The sequence below is a fragment of the Cynoglossus semilaevis genome, chromosome Z, assembly GCF_000523025.1.
Source record: "Cynoglossus semilaevis isolate Cse_v1.0 chromosome Z, Cse_v1.0, whole genome shotgun sequence".
Lineage (NCBI taxonomy): Eukaryota > Metazoa > Chordata > Actinopteri > Pleuronectiformes > Cynoglossidae > Cynoglossus > Cynoglossus semilaevis.
This window is the reverse complement of record NC_024328.1, coordinates 17,095,602-17,110,452: the sequence shown is the minus strand read 5'-3', so window position 1 is coordinate 17,110,452 and position 14,851 is coordinate 17,095,602. Positions and strand designations below refer to the sequence as shown.

At 40.0% G+C, this 14,851-nt stretch overlaps 1 protein-coding gene across 1 annotated transcript in view; it reads left to right on the top strand.

The window, feature by feature from the left end:
- LOC103398184 (netrin receptor UNC5C-like) overlaps positions 1-14,851 on the top strand; it is a 215,439-nt gene that overhangs the window by 193,967 nt on the left and 6,621 nt on the right. The window contains exons 12-16 of the mRNA XM_008336705.3: positions 1,237-1,324; positions 4,019-4,187; positions 11,032-11,265; positions 13,310-13,459; positions 13,953-14,117. Coding sequence (XP_008334927.2) covers positions 1,237-1,324; positions 4,019-4,187; positions 11,032-11,265; positions 13,310-13,459; positions 13,953-14,117 — 806 coding nt within the window. The remainder of the gene's footprint in view (positions 1-1,236; positions 1,325-4,018; positions 4,188-11,031; positions 11,266-13,309; positions 13,460-13,952; positions 14,118-14,851) is intronic.

Genomic DNA, 14,851 nt, shown 5'->3' with positions numbered 1-14,851 from the left:
TATATATATATATATATATATATATATATATATACACATATACACATATACACATATATATTTTTTCTGATAACAACAAATGCAAAAATGTCAGAAGCCATACTAGAGAGATAAAAAAACTCAAATATTTATAGATTAGTTCTACAGGTTATTAATTTATATATTTTAACATCCATACACAGCATAAATCAGGTCAGTGGGAGAGTTGGTTGGGTAAGTACTATGAAATATTTTTAGAATAATTGTCTATTCTGCTCATGTCCCGCAAAAGGAGAGTGTCTGTTTTAGTGAAATGCAATCAAACTACAGACACTGCTCTGACGCCGTGTTGTAAATACTCTAAACCAAATTATGCAGCATGTGTGTGATGTCATCACTCAAATACACCATTAAGCAACTATTAAGCAAGTGGACTTAGGAAGGAAACAGAACCTTATGAGCCTGCTCTATTTTCCCCCTCTAGTAAACACTGAACATTGCAGTGTTTAATCCTTGGAATTGGAACAAATGTCATTTTCAGAGATTGCTATAATTTTAAACCTGGATTTCAAAAGTGATCCTTTATTTATTTATTTAGGCTTTGTTGACATTTTCACATCACTGTGGTCTAAACTCTTTCTGCAAAACCGCAGGATTTTCTCAAAGTTGTCCCTAAGACATAGCTGCATTTTCTCATCTGTTCTTTAAGTTTTCCGCAAGGTTTTATTAAGTGCCTCTGCTTGATTCAGTTCAATGCTCATCAGCCTTCATGTGCCTGCAGCTGAAAAAAAACCCCACAGTACAGCGCTGCCAACACCATGTGTCACCATTGGGATGTTATTAGACAGATGATGAGTGGTGGCTGACTTCCTTCAGATATGATACTTAGGGGGACAGTCATGAGGACAGTATTTCTGTCATTGGAAAGCCCTCAAGCCTTAGCTGTAAAAATCAGAAAGTTTTGGTCCTTCTTTCTAGAAAAGTCCCTGCCATCGTCTGTCAGATCACTCGTCCAAAGTAACCAGAAACATTCAACTGGTGTCTAAATTCTAGATTTCAAACCATACTCAAACAACATCACATTACAATTTACTTGATGATAAATTTCACGAAAGTTCGCCTTCAGCAAGGATTATTCAGTTTATGAAAAGACAACAAGTTCAATAATTGAGTTGAGCATGTTCAAATGAGTAATTTCACTGATGAAAAATAAATATTCTTTTTGCCTCCATCCTTCCTGTTCTGTTGTCCTTGCAGGTGTAAGTTTGTTGGTTCCAGCCGGTGCAGTGCCTCATGGCAGGGTGTATGAGATGTATGTGACGGTGCACAGGAAGGACAGCTTGAGGTGAGTGTTGTTTCTCTGTTTGCCTTCAATTTTCCTCTCAGAATTCCTCCCATATATTATCCTCATTTGTGTTTTCTTTCCCACATTTCCTTCACACGTTTGTGTGAATATTTTTACTTTGACTGTGCTCCGTTGCTCATTGTTTTTAACAACTTAAGTAACTTCACAGTACATAGTTTATTGCAGAGAATTTCTGTGTGGCATAAAAGTGCTTTTCAACCACTTTAAGACACAGCACATATTTTACAATTTACCAAAACCCCCTGTCACCAAACACAAAATACAAAAATTACATTTATTGACATATAATGATCTTATAATTTCAATTTACTCACAGTACACCTACTTAGTGTGAAAGCTGGGCCTATATAGTGTTGATGTAGGATAAACAAACCTACGTGTTTTCTTTTCATCATTGTACAGCTGCCAAAAATCAGCTGTTTGTTTTTTAGAACGTGAAATGTTTCAGGTTTGCATTTCACAGTCAGAATTTATATTTTTAAATGCTAAATACCTTATAATGGTGTCATAAAATGAAAATAAATTTAGAACAAAAGAAGAAATATATAGTCTCTAAGATATTTATATAGCAGAAAAGTGTAAAATATGTTGCAGTTGATTGGATTTCATTTACTGGAGTTTTGTAAAAGCAAATATTATGTTAATTTTATGTCAGACGTGGCCAAGGCTATAGACTACTTTACACCATTTTTTGTATGGGTTGAAGTAAATAACCAGATTGTTTGTGTTATTTTTTTATTGCAATTTTGAAAAGGTAATTAGCAATTTGTATTTTCGGCAGACATGTCACTTGGGTCACTGTTTGCCATTGTTTGGGGTCAGTAATCTTTGACAGTATTTGTGAAAGACAAATGTCTTCAATATACTCCGGCCTTCTCCTAGTCAATAAAGGCCAGAGAACAGCATGTAGCTACACCAACCTACTTTAGCAACACCGTTCACACCAACAATCATGTGGTTTAGGTTCATTAGGGTCTCAACTGTGGTCGTCAGTTTCCTTTAAAGGATCAATTGAATCTACTGTATAGAAGTGGCCAAACCTACATATGAAGATCCATCCATCCATCCATCGTGGGGGCAACAGTCTGAGCAGGGACACCCAGACTTCCCTCTCCCCAGACACTTCCTCCAGCTCTTCTGGGGGGACCCCTAGTTGCTCCAGCGTGTCCTAGGTCTTCCCCTAGGTCTCCTCCCAGAGGGACAGGACCCAAGCACCTCCCGAGGGAGGCGTCCAGGGGGCATGCGATGTAAATGCCCAAGCCATCTCAGCTGACTCCTCTCGATGTGGAGGCGCGTAAGCGGAGCCAACTCACCACCAGGCCGGATGTCAGATGACACGACTACAAAGTCGATCATTGACCTCCGAGCCCCTCCAGGTGTCACTGGTGCTGCCCACATACGCGTTGAAGTCCCCCAACAGGACGATGGAATCCCCGGGAGGAGCATTGTCCAGTACCCCTCCTAGTGCCTGTAGACCGAAACAACAGTGAGAAATCTATCCCTGACTCGAGGGCACAGGGAAGCGACCCTCTCGCTCAGTGGGGAGAACTCCAACACACGACTGGCAAGCTGAGGAGCTATAAGCAAGCCTACGCCAGCACACCTCCTCTCACCGCGAGCAACTCCAGAGTAGAGGAGAGTCCAGCCTCAAAGAGTGTGCCCAGACTGTGCGTGAAGGTGAGCCCGACTATATCTAGTCGGTGTCGCTCATCCTTCTGCACAAGCTCAGGCTCTTTTCCCCCCAGCGAGGTGACATTCCATGTCCCCATAGCCAGAGTGGTTGTCCAGGGATTGGGCCGTGAGCAATGACCCGGCCACCAGGCGCTCGCCCCGGTGACGTCAATCCGGGCGACGTGAACTTCTTTGGTGTTGTGGTTTTCTTCTGCTACTCCTGTACCACTGAAGATTTACATGTGTCTTATTTTCACACTGATAGTAAGGTTGCGGTTCAAGGGGGACAGTATATATATGTAATTCAATGAAGTTCCAGTCTGTACCAGGTAAGTTGATGCTGGCTGAGTCAGCCTCTCCTACATGTTAGCTTCTAATGAGTCAATAATGAACTTCAGAGCTTAAATCAATCACTCCACTGAGGGTTAGGGGCCCCATGACACAAGCAAAAAAAAAAAAAAAAAAAAACACACAAAAAAGAAGAGGGAAGAAAATTATGTAAAATGGATTACACAGGAGAACATAGGCAGTTATGGCCTCATGGGCTTTCATGGTTGAGCTTGCATTAAGGATGTGGTTTTAATTCATTCGGTTTAGTCATGGAAGTCGGCCCTATGTACATACGTTGTGTGTGTATAATTGCACACTTATTCACAGTCGCAGGATTATGTTGCTTTGCCACAAACAGATTCCGCTATTTCTGTAGTAAAAAGGCAGGTAAGTATGTGCTTACGAGTATTCTTTTATTTCCTGTCCATGAGTTGGGAACTACTGACTGAAGCCCTGCTGACTAAACTTATAATCCTCCTATTGCATCGGTGCTGCTCCGCTCTGATTTGTTCTGTGATTTCCTCATACCTGAACCAAGTTTATCCGTTTGAACCTCACTGTGGTTTTATATGAGGACAGCTGAGGTTATTCCATGTATGAATCCGGAACAGAAAGGACAGAGAGCATGACAGAGAGCATTGTCAAAATACTGTCATATGTGTATGTGTACAGACCCCCAGTAGAGGACGTACAGACCATGCTGAGTCCAGTGGTCAGCTGTGGACCCCCAGGACTCCTGCTGACCAGGCCCTTGATCCTCACCGTTCACCACTGCGCTGACAATGTCCAGGAAGACTGGCTCATTCAGCTGAAGAACCAGCTGGCCTTGGGAGAATGGGAGGTGAGTGTTCTCCAAACAATTATCTGTTTGAGTGGTGAGGCTCTGTTCATGTTCAAGGTGACTACACTTCAGTGATGTCATCTAATTGTGGGAAATGTGATGCGGCAGACTCAGCTGAAATGTACAAAGTATACTTTGTAAATATTTGTCCAATGAAGGCATAAGAGGCAGCAATTGGTCAGCCTTACTGACTATGTGAGTAGCAGTAGTTAAGTTAACAACCCGACATTGACCACATACAGGTGTATAAATACACACTTATGTCAAATATGTAGACCTTTGCCCAATTAACCTGCTATGTAAAAGTAAATAAATATGTAAATGTATAAATATATATTAATATACATGCTATATATAAGTTTACAACACTATATACAGTATAATACACAAACGTATAAATACATTTGACGATCTATTACCAATCCAGGTATTAACACTAATAAATCTCGCAAGTTATAATTATTTTTCTTTAAATTTTACAACTGTTTCGGTGACTGATTTGCTATGACATTGAGGTGTTCCCTACATTGACATTAAATGTTGCATCCTAAAGTTGTCATATTTTGAGTATAATTATCTAAAGCCTGTTGACGTAGCTCAGGAATATCTTCTCACGTTTTTACAATAGCTCAGAGTGGACATACTTTTAGCTCTTGTGTTTTGTTTTGTTTACGCAACAGCTACTGAATGTTTAAGTTCCTAACACTTGGCAAAAGCAATGAAGGTGAACAGGAGTTTTTGTCACTTCTCTCAAAAAAAAGTGTAACATCCTGTCATTTACTCCTCCCATATTCACACTCAGATTTAACCATCCCTGTGATATACCTGCGAAATAAAGGTTTTGATTTAACATGGTATATTTATTAAGGTGAAAATGATCAATTAAATTATCATTTTTCCTAATGTCGTACAAAGAATCATTTCCTATTAAGATAACATGATTTTAAAGAAGGCACTTATTCTTGGAAGTCACTGTGGTCATTACTGGGTATTACCACAATAACTGTTAGTAAGTATTGCTTAGCAAATACCAAGCTTTGTTTTAGCAAGTTTGTCTAAATGAAGTATCCCGTGTCTATTACACAGAAATATGTTCATATTAACATTAAAAGCTATTGCATGATTTTTTTTAATAAGTATCTGATCAGTATTCTCCACGATGACTCACTCATTCATATGTATAACACTTTATCAACCACAGCCTAAAGAATAGGCACATGTGCACAGGGGCAGTAAAAGATAGAGGAAAGAAGAAGGGGAGGATAAATTTGGTAAACACAAAATGCCCACGGGCTATTAGACAAGCAGAAGGTTGAAGTCTCCTATCTGTAGTGCAATTTGTTATGCTCTTGCCATCTTCTCTCCGTCTCTCTCTCCCTTCCTCTCTCTCTCGCTCTCTCCCTATTTCTCTCTCTATCGCTCTCTGTTCCTTTTTTCTCATGTTTCTTTCACTTTTTCTTTTCCTACACATCACTCTCTCTCCCTGTTTCTTGCCGAGTCTCACAGCATGAAGCCTCTACCCCAGCAATCTGTTATTGTGTGTGTGCTTGTGTGGCAGTGTGTTGGCATGCATGTGTGTGCCCTTGTGTGTGGGTGATAAGGCTTTCTCGCAGCATTGCTGTGTTTACAAGACCTGTCTTCTGTTGCTTATCGCATTGCAACACAATGTCTCTGCACAATTAGCCATGCATGTAATTTCTCCCTCTTGCTCACCCTCATGTTCCTTTATACACACACACACATACACACACGTACCTCTTGTGTGTTTTTGAGAACGTCCCGCACAGAGGGAGGGTTGTTGCAGACTGGGCAAAAAATGAAAAGTGGAATTCCATCAGGAAGTCAATTTGTTTTCTCTTATTACAGTAGAACATCCATTTTCTATCAGAAAGTTTCTTTTTTTTCTGAAAACAGAGAGTCAGGTAATTGAATTCCCCTCACATCAGCGGGAGCAGCCACGCTTGCGATTAACAGTAATAGCAGATTTGTACCGTATTGCTGTCCTACCAATTTGTGTTGATTTGCCTCATCTGTAGGGACACAGCTCGGCATGCATGGCAAGTCAGAGTTTGCAGAACATTTGTGCACAGAATGCACCACATCCATACCAAAGTCTGTTTGCATAGACTTGTACCCACAGCTACTCATCATGACTCAGGCAAATGCACTAGAAATGTTTGCAGAAGCAAATTAAAGGAAAGGAAGTTAAATGTTAATGAAAGAATGAAGTCAGGGTCTCTGAACTCAGGCCCCCGTTTATATGGATTTTTTTTTTTTTTACTTTTGTTTGTTTGTTTGTTCGTGTTTTGTTTTTTTTACTGTATGTGAATCTCATGTGCATAGGCGTTAATGCAAAGACTTGGAGGGTAAACCCATTGAGAAATCCGCTCTCAAAACCCGCTCTCAAATTAGCAGGGTATAATTCACAGCAAAATGAAAATATGAAGATGAACACTCTTTAACAGAGTAGGGGCAGTTCATTTGTGCCCATGTATATCACGTGGCTCCTTGCAGTAACACAGTAAAAAATTTGGCTTAGCCTCTGAATGGTTGGCCACCCCTGCTTTTGCCTATGACTATGAGATTACAAGAAATCATATATTATAATAACAGTTACTCAAGACACATGATATTATTTATTAATTCCATATTCCTGTTACGTTTTGTGTTTATTTATACTATTTTAAATTCATAATCATTCTTATTTTAAAATTTTGCAAAACCAAACATTCAGTAACTATAAAAGTTGTCACTGCAATGTCATGTAAAGACAATAAAAAACCCTTGACCCTGCCTACATCAGGTGCACGTGACAACCTTGCTGCTAGTTGTTGTTTGTCTCATTGTAACAGGTTGTAACAGTGGTGGTATTGTTTTAACGTACAGGAAGTGGCTTAATGCATGTACATAGTCAAACAAAGCTGGTTCTCACATACATGGGTCGTAACAACAGTGGCCTGAACAAACAAAGTACGGTCAACAGTCAGATGAAGCAGGACAAACACTGTCACCTCTTATTTAACTGAGAATAATCTATGGTATCAACGTTTAACTATCAGCTCAAACATTAAAACAGGTCATGTTTAGTATTGGGCTTTACTTAATCTATTTTTGGCAGATTTGTTTAATTAAGTTAAGCCGCCGCACAAGTTTAACATTTTAAACTATAAAAATATGTCCAGTAGTCCACATTGGAGATGGTTGTGTTTATGATATTCACCAGACTTTGTTTCAAAAACTTTAGTTGTTTCAAAATTGCCTTTCTCATTCAACAAAGGAAAGGAAATTATAAACTGTAAAATTCCTCCCAGTGATATATAAAAAAAAAAAAGTTGGATCTGCAAATATATGTAAACGGGGGCTGTCAAAATTATATACGATGAAAAAGATACTGTTATTCATGTACACTGTGGGAAATGTTATTGGTTTTTTTATTTCAATGCTCAGTATGTGCTTGTAGAGTGGATTGTGAGAGACTATAGAGACTGATCAATGTCTTTTTCCTTAACAAAAAATTTGAAAGCAACCTTTGACATTCTATGAACCACCGTCAAGATGACTAACTTTACCAGCTCTGTAAAGCCAATTTTTGAGTTAAAGATTTACAAATATTTCTTCACATTTTTCCATATTACAATTACAGGGAAAAGTAGAAAACTAGCTGATATGATAGAGAGAAAAAAAGTAGACATCTTGTGTGTGCAGGAGACCAGGTGGAAGGAAAAATATGCAAGAAATGTGGTGGAGATGAAACGACGAGAGTCAGACAGATTGATGTGTGTGAAGCTAGAAATAGAAGGAGTGATGATAAATGTTGTTAGTGGTTATGCCCCACAGGTGGGCTGTGAGTTGGAAGAAAAGGAGAAGTTCTGGAAGGAGCTGGATTGGATGATAGAGAGTATCCCCAGGGGAGAGAGAGTGGTGATTGGAGCAGACCTAAATGGTCATGTAGGGGAAGGGAACAGAGGAGATGAGGAAGTGATGGGCAGGTTTGGTGTTAGGGATAGAAATTTGGAAGGACATGCAGTGGTAGATTTCGCGAAGAGATTGGAAATGGCTGTGGTAAACACCTACTTCCAAAAGAAAGAGGAACTCAGGGTGACGTACAAGAGTGGAGGCAGGTCCACACAGATAGATTATATTCCATGTAGAAGAGGTAATCTGAGGGAGATAAGGGACTGTAAGGTAGTGGCAGGCGAGAGTGTAGCCAAACAACATCGGATGGTAGTGTGCAAAATGACGATGGAGGTGAAAAAAAGGAAGAGAGTGAAGACAAAGCAGAAGATCAAGTGGTGGAAACTAAGGAAAGAGACATGTTGTGAAGACTTCAGGAAGGAAATAGGGGCAGTTCTGGGCTTTGTTGAGGAATTCCCAGATGATTGGGAGACTACAGCTACAGTGATTAGGGAGACAGGTAGGAAGGTGCTAAGTCTGTCCTCTGGGCAGAGAAAGGAGAACAAAGCGACCTGGTGGTGGAATGATGAGATCCAGGAGATTGTGCAGAGAAAGGATTAGCAAAGAACATATGGGATAGTGTGAGAACAGAAGAGAACAGACTGTTCTCTTCTGTTCTCACACTATCCCATATGTTCTTTGCTAATCCTTTCTCTGGACATTGTCCAGAGAAAGGATTAGCAAAGAACATATGGGATAGTGTGAGAACAGAAGAGAACAGACTGTAGTACAAAGAGAGGACAAGGGCGGTGAAGAGGGAAGTGGCCAAGGCCAAACAAAAGGCATATGAGGAGTTGTATGAGACTTTGGACACAAAGGAAGGAGAAACTGAGTTGTATAGATTGGCGAGACAGAGAAATCAAGCTGGGAAGGATGTGCAGCAGGTGAGGTTGATTAAGGACAGAGAGGGGAACGTAATCACAAGTGAGGAAAGTGTGCTGAGAAGATGGAAGGAATACTTTGAGGAGTTGTTAAATGAGGAAAATGAAAGGGAAAGTAGAAACGAGGAACCAGAGACTATTAGGAAGAAGGTAGATCAGGTTAGACAGGATGAAGTTAGAAAAGCCCTGAAGAGCATGAAGAGTGGAAAGTCAGTTGGTCCTGATGACATACCAGTGGAAGTATGGAAGTGCTTAGGAGAAGTGGCGGTAAATTTCCTGACTGGGTTGTTTAACAGAATTGTAGAGACTGACAAGATGCCTGATGAGTGGAGGAAAAGTGTTCTGGTGCCAATTTATAAGAAGGGTGATGCACAGAGTTGTAACAACTACAGAGGGATAAAGTTGATGAGCCATACGAAGAAGATTTGGGAAAGATTAGTTGAAGCTAGGTTGAGGCAGGAAGTGGAGTATAGTTTCATGCCTAGGAAAAGTACCACAGATGGAATATTTGCCTTGAGGATGCTGATGGAGAACTACAGAGAAGGTCAGAAGGAGCTACATTGTGTATTTGTAGATTTAGAAAAGGCATATGACAAAGTGCCAAGGGAGGAATTGTGGTTTTGTATGAGGAAGTCAGGAGTGGCAGAGAAGTATGTTAGTTTGGTGCAGGACATGTATGAGAATAGTACAACAGTAGTGAGGTGTGCTGTTGGAAGGACAGATGACTTCAAGGTGGAGGTGGGACTACATCAAGGATCGGCCCTGAGCCCATTCTTGTTTGCTGTGGTGATGAACAGATTGACAGATGAGGTCAGACAGGAGTCCCCATGGACTATGTTGTTTGCAGATGACATTGTGATCTGTAGTGAGAGTAATAATCTAGAGAAGTGGAGGTTTGCACTACAGAGAAGAGGAATCAAGGTCAGCCACAACAAGACAGTACGAGAGAGTACGTGTGTAAACGAAAGGGAGAACAGTGAAATAGTGAGGTTACAAGGAGCAGAGGTGGTCAAGGTGCAGGGGTTTAGGTACTAAGGATCAACTGTTCAGAGCAGAGGAGACCGTGCAAAAGAGGTGAAGAATAGAGTACAGGCAGGATGGAACAGCTGGAGAAAAGTGTCAGGAGTGATCTGTGACAAAAGAGTGTCAGCTAAGGTGAAGGGAAAGGTTTACAGGACGGTGGTGAGACCAGCCATGATGTATGGATTAGAGACACTAGCAATAGTTAGAAGACAGGAGGCGGAGCTGGAGGTGGCAGAGTTAAAGATACTAAGATTCTCTTTAGGAGTGACAAGAATGGACAGGATCAGAAATTAGTTCTTTAGAGGGACAACACAGACAGGAAGGTTTGGAGAAAAGGCTAGAGAAGCCAGATTGAGATGGTTTGGACATGTGCAGAGGAGGGACAGTGGATACATTGGTAGAAAAATGTTAGAGATGGAGCTACAAGGTAGGAGACAAAGAGGAAGGCCAAAGAGGAGATATATGGATGCAGTGATGGAGGACATGCAGATAGTTAGAGTCAGAGTGGAAGATGCAGAGAACAGGGAGAGATGGAAATCAATGATTCACTGTGGCAACCCCTGAAAAAGAGACAAAGCCGAAAGAAAAAGATGTTTTTCCATATTAATAATTTCATCATTTGGATTAATCACAAATGAAAGGTAGTGTAGAACATATACAACTACCTGCTGCTGTCCTTTCTTTTCCATTCTGCTACTAAACATGGAAAAAATGTGGCATATTTAGGGGTGGTTTTCTCGATTCAGGGGTTGTACATTATGAAAAAAAACTCTAAAAGTCTTGGAATTGGAAAGTGTCATTTTCCATGCATGGGTAAGTCTGGGAAAACATAAGAGATACTTTACAACTTCTTTTGTTATAACCCTTGAGAAATTTCACTTTGAAGAATTTTTAGGACAAATTCTGAGTTTGACTAAAGAAAACAGCCACTTGCATCAGACATATTCTTTCAGAAAAAGGAAACTTTGTGTATATTATTCATCCAGGATGTGGTCGTGGTAGGAGAGGAAAACTTCACCACCCCCTGCTACGTGCAGATGGACTCAGAGGCATGTCACATCCTGACAGAGACACTGGGGACGTACTGCCTGGTGGGACAATCGATGGGTAAAGCAGCTGCCAAGAGGTTTAAACTGGCTGTTTTTGGACCAGTCTGCTGCACAACTCTGGACTATCACATCAGGGTCTACTGTTTGGATGACACACAGGATGCACTCAAGGTAAATGTACATGTTGAATCTAATGCATCATGGTAATGGGACAGACTGTAATTCTGGAGTCACCTTTAGTTCAGAAGCGTTAAACCAAACAGGGTGGAGATATATCACCGCGGTGCAGCAGTGGAATTACCGGAGGGTCGTTTAATATAGAGATTATCACTAGTAATTTATACGTGCAAATAAGTCAAGTGTCAGGGTGGTGGGCAATCATGTGCACACTGCAACAAACATAAGCTCACATCTACATTTAACATTTCAAACTGGCAAGTGTGGCTTGAGATCAGAGCTCAGAGGTGGACTTATTATTGATGGGAACTTTGTGGACTTATTATATGGGAACTTTGTGTAGTGGACTTATTATTGATGGGAACTTTGTGTAGTGGAATTGATCGCTTGGAGTTTCAAAAGTAAAGTCGCTTCGCTGAGGAGGTGTGTAGTAAGATGATGGGAAGAAGGAATTGATTTTGAAAAAGGATGGAGTAGGCATTAGAGACTAAGTGGTAACTTATTCATATATCAGAAAATGATTGTGTTTGGTGTTAGTGTGTGCATTTTTGTGTATGTGTTGGCTTCATGTGTTGATGTCATCATTATGTTTTGTTTCTATCCTCATTCATACCTGTGTGTTCATAAACTTCTTTGCCTTTTTGGGGAAGTTGTAGTTGAAGTCAGGGGTTAATTCACAAAAGAAAGAACAAAAATCCCAACAGGACTTCGTTCTACACTGTGTAACTCTATTACCAGAACAATTGGAGCACAGCTAAGTCAAATACAGTTCTAGCCTTGAGACACACAATGGACAAAGACATCACATGATTTATTCCTAAATTCAGAAGGCAAAAGAATTCATACAAAATAATTAATTGAATTTACTTCATTACATTTTTATGTATTCAAGATACATACCTGTATGCATGCTCATAATACTACTTGCCACGGGCGGCCTGTGGTCTACAGTTGCCGGTTTGAGTCCCAGTCCTGGCAGTTGACCACTGGAGTGTGTAATGGAGTTAAATACAAAATGTGATTTCCTTTGGAGGGTAAATTTAGTATACCAAAAAGTAATGAGATGCACTATGATCATGTTAAAAGGATAAATCTAGGGAGTCTTCATAAAAACAAGAAGTGACTATGACTTTAGTCATAGATAATGGACCGGTGTCATTAAAAGCTCCACCTACAGGATACTAAGTATGGGGTACCACCAGTTTTAAGCAAACCCCATTATAATACATAAACTACAGATTTGACGTTTTATTCAACTCAGGCTGTGAGAAAAACCTAGTATTGAAATCCACAACAACACAAAAATATATTTTTCAAAATTGTTAAAATGTTTGTATTGAACGTGAATTACCGTATTTTCCGCACTATAAGGCGCATTTAAAAACCTGTGAACAACAACAACACCGTCCTCCATTGTCCAACTTATGTCACTACCCTTTTTGACAAATCTCCGTCCCTATTGAGCTGTGACTCAATGCACGCTCATCTCACCGATATTGTCAAAACCCATGTGAAGCAAACTAATTTGGGGCTTGCCATCATTCCGGGTGGGTTAACCACATAATTCTAACCGTTAAACAATGGTGTTAACAGGGCGTTTAATGTTAAATTGCGAGCTGCGTGGGAGCATTGGATGACTGAAAGCGAACACACATTCACTAAGATAGGGAGGCAACGCTGGGCGAGTTACGCCACTATCTGCTAATGGATCATGGATGTCTGGGCTAAGGTATCAGTCTCAAGTGTCGTCCAAACTTTCATGAAGGCCGGAATCATCACTGACATCTAATTAACAGCAATGAGACTGACTTGGATAAGCATCACTAAAGCTAATAATCCCACCATGTAGTCCTTCTAGTTTGACTTCACAATACGATACTATGGTGTATATATTTCTGGCATTTATTCAAACTCTGCAACATTTTCATCTACACCTGTCCCCTTACCTTTGTTATAACCTGTAAATCAACTTTTTTAGTGAAGGTTGATAAGAAGCTACCTATGTTTTCATGAACGTCTTTGTGTGTGTACTGTGTAGGAGGTTCTTCAAATGGAGACCCAGATGGGCGGAAAACTTTTGGATGAGCCAAAAACACTGAACTTTAAAGACAGCACACACAACCTGAGACTGTCCATCCACGACGTGCCACACACACATTGGAAGAGCAAGCTCATTGCAAAGTATCAGGTGAATCCAACATTACAGAATTCGTACTGTACACTCAGAACTTAGAAGTACTTGAATTTTAATGCCCAGCTTTCAAGGTTAAAGAAGTGCTAGTCTTTTTGAAAGGGAAATACTTTTAAATTTTTAACCACAACAAAAAATGCTTTCTAATTGCATGGTTTGCTAATGAGGTAGAGGCATAAAAAAAAAAAGAGTTTGTATTAAAACTTTGTTCAAACTACTTAGTGAAAAACATAAGTAAGTTGCAGAAAACGCAAAAAAATTAGATTTTTTATAGATTCCTGAAAATTGCTTAAAATTGTCCATTATAAACACTTCATCCTGGCACATATTGTACATGTTCACCACTTCACTAGTTTGTCCCAGTAATTTAATTAGCATAATCACTTTTTATAAATACTTTTTTCCACCTTTTGTTTTGTTGGCTTCTGATGAGTTGATCAGATTTAGCCTCGTTTAAAAGTAATGTTCCCAAATCCGTGTGCATTTCCAGGAAATCCCATTCTACCAGGTGTGGAGCGGCAGTCAGAGAACTCTTCATTGCTCTTTCACTCTGGAGAGACTGAGCTCCACCACCACAAACGTCAGCTGCAAACTGTGTGTGCGGCAAGTGGAGGGAGAAGGACAGATCTTTCATCTTAGCAGCACTTTGGAGGAGGTACGTTTGTGGAAATGCACACAGGCTACAGAAAAACAAACCCTTGCTTAGTCCAGCCTACAGCAACAAAAGTTGTTGCTGTAGGCTGGAAGCAGGAGAAGCAGGAAAAGCAGGAAAGCAGTCAAAAAACACAGATTTCGTGGTTTTTCAACATCACATCCAAAAAGTGTGGAAGTCACTAGGTGTTTTTTTTTCTACCTGCTGTCAGATGCCTAAAGTTACCTGCTGTGGTTCTGTGTTCAATCACTCACATTTAGGTTAGAGGTCACAGAACACATGAGGATTAACTTAGCTTTGATTTAGCTTGAGCATGTAGCCATGTGTGGTGTGATTTGTCCATGTGTGAACGGTTTTGGTTAGAGGTGAGACTAGGTTGTGGATTCTCCAGGCAATTAGAACTAATTGTGTGTCGAGAGCCTATCTACAGGATATGCTAGTTTGTTATCTTCAGAAGTTATTCATAGGCAAAGTGAAAAGAACATCAAGGTCAGTTTAGTGGATATAATATACAATATAGAGGATATTAATTTAACAGAAGAAACAAACATGTCTTCATTATACATACCTTCTGCTCCATCTAAATATTTAATTTGATTCAGTTCAGATCTCCTGGTGTCATTGCTGGCACTACTTACTTTCTTTTCCTGCATTTTTAAATCATTTGACTCGCTTTGACTAAACTTTTCAGAAATTAGATCCTAAATCTGTGTTTCATTGAGGTTTGCAAAAAAAAG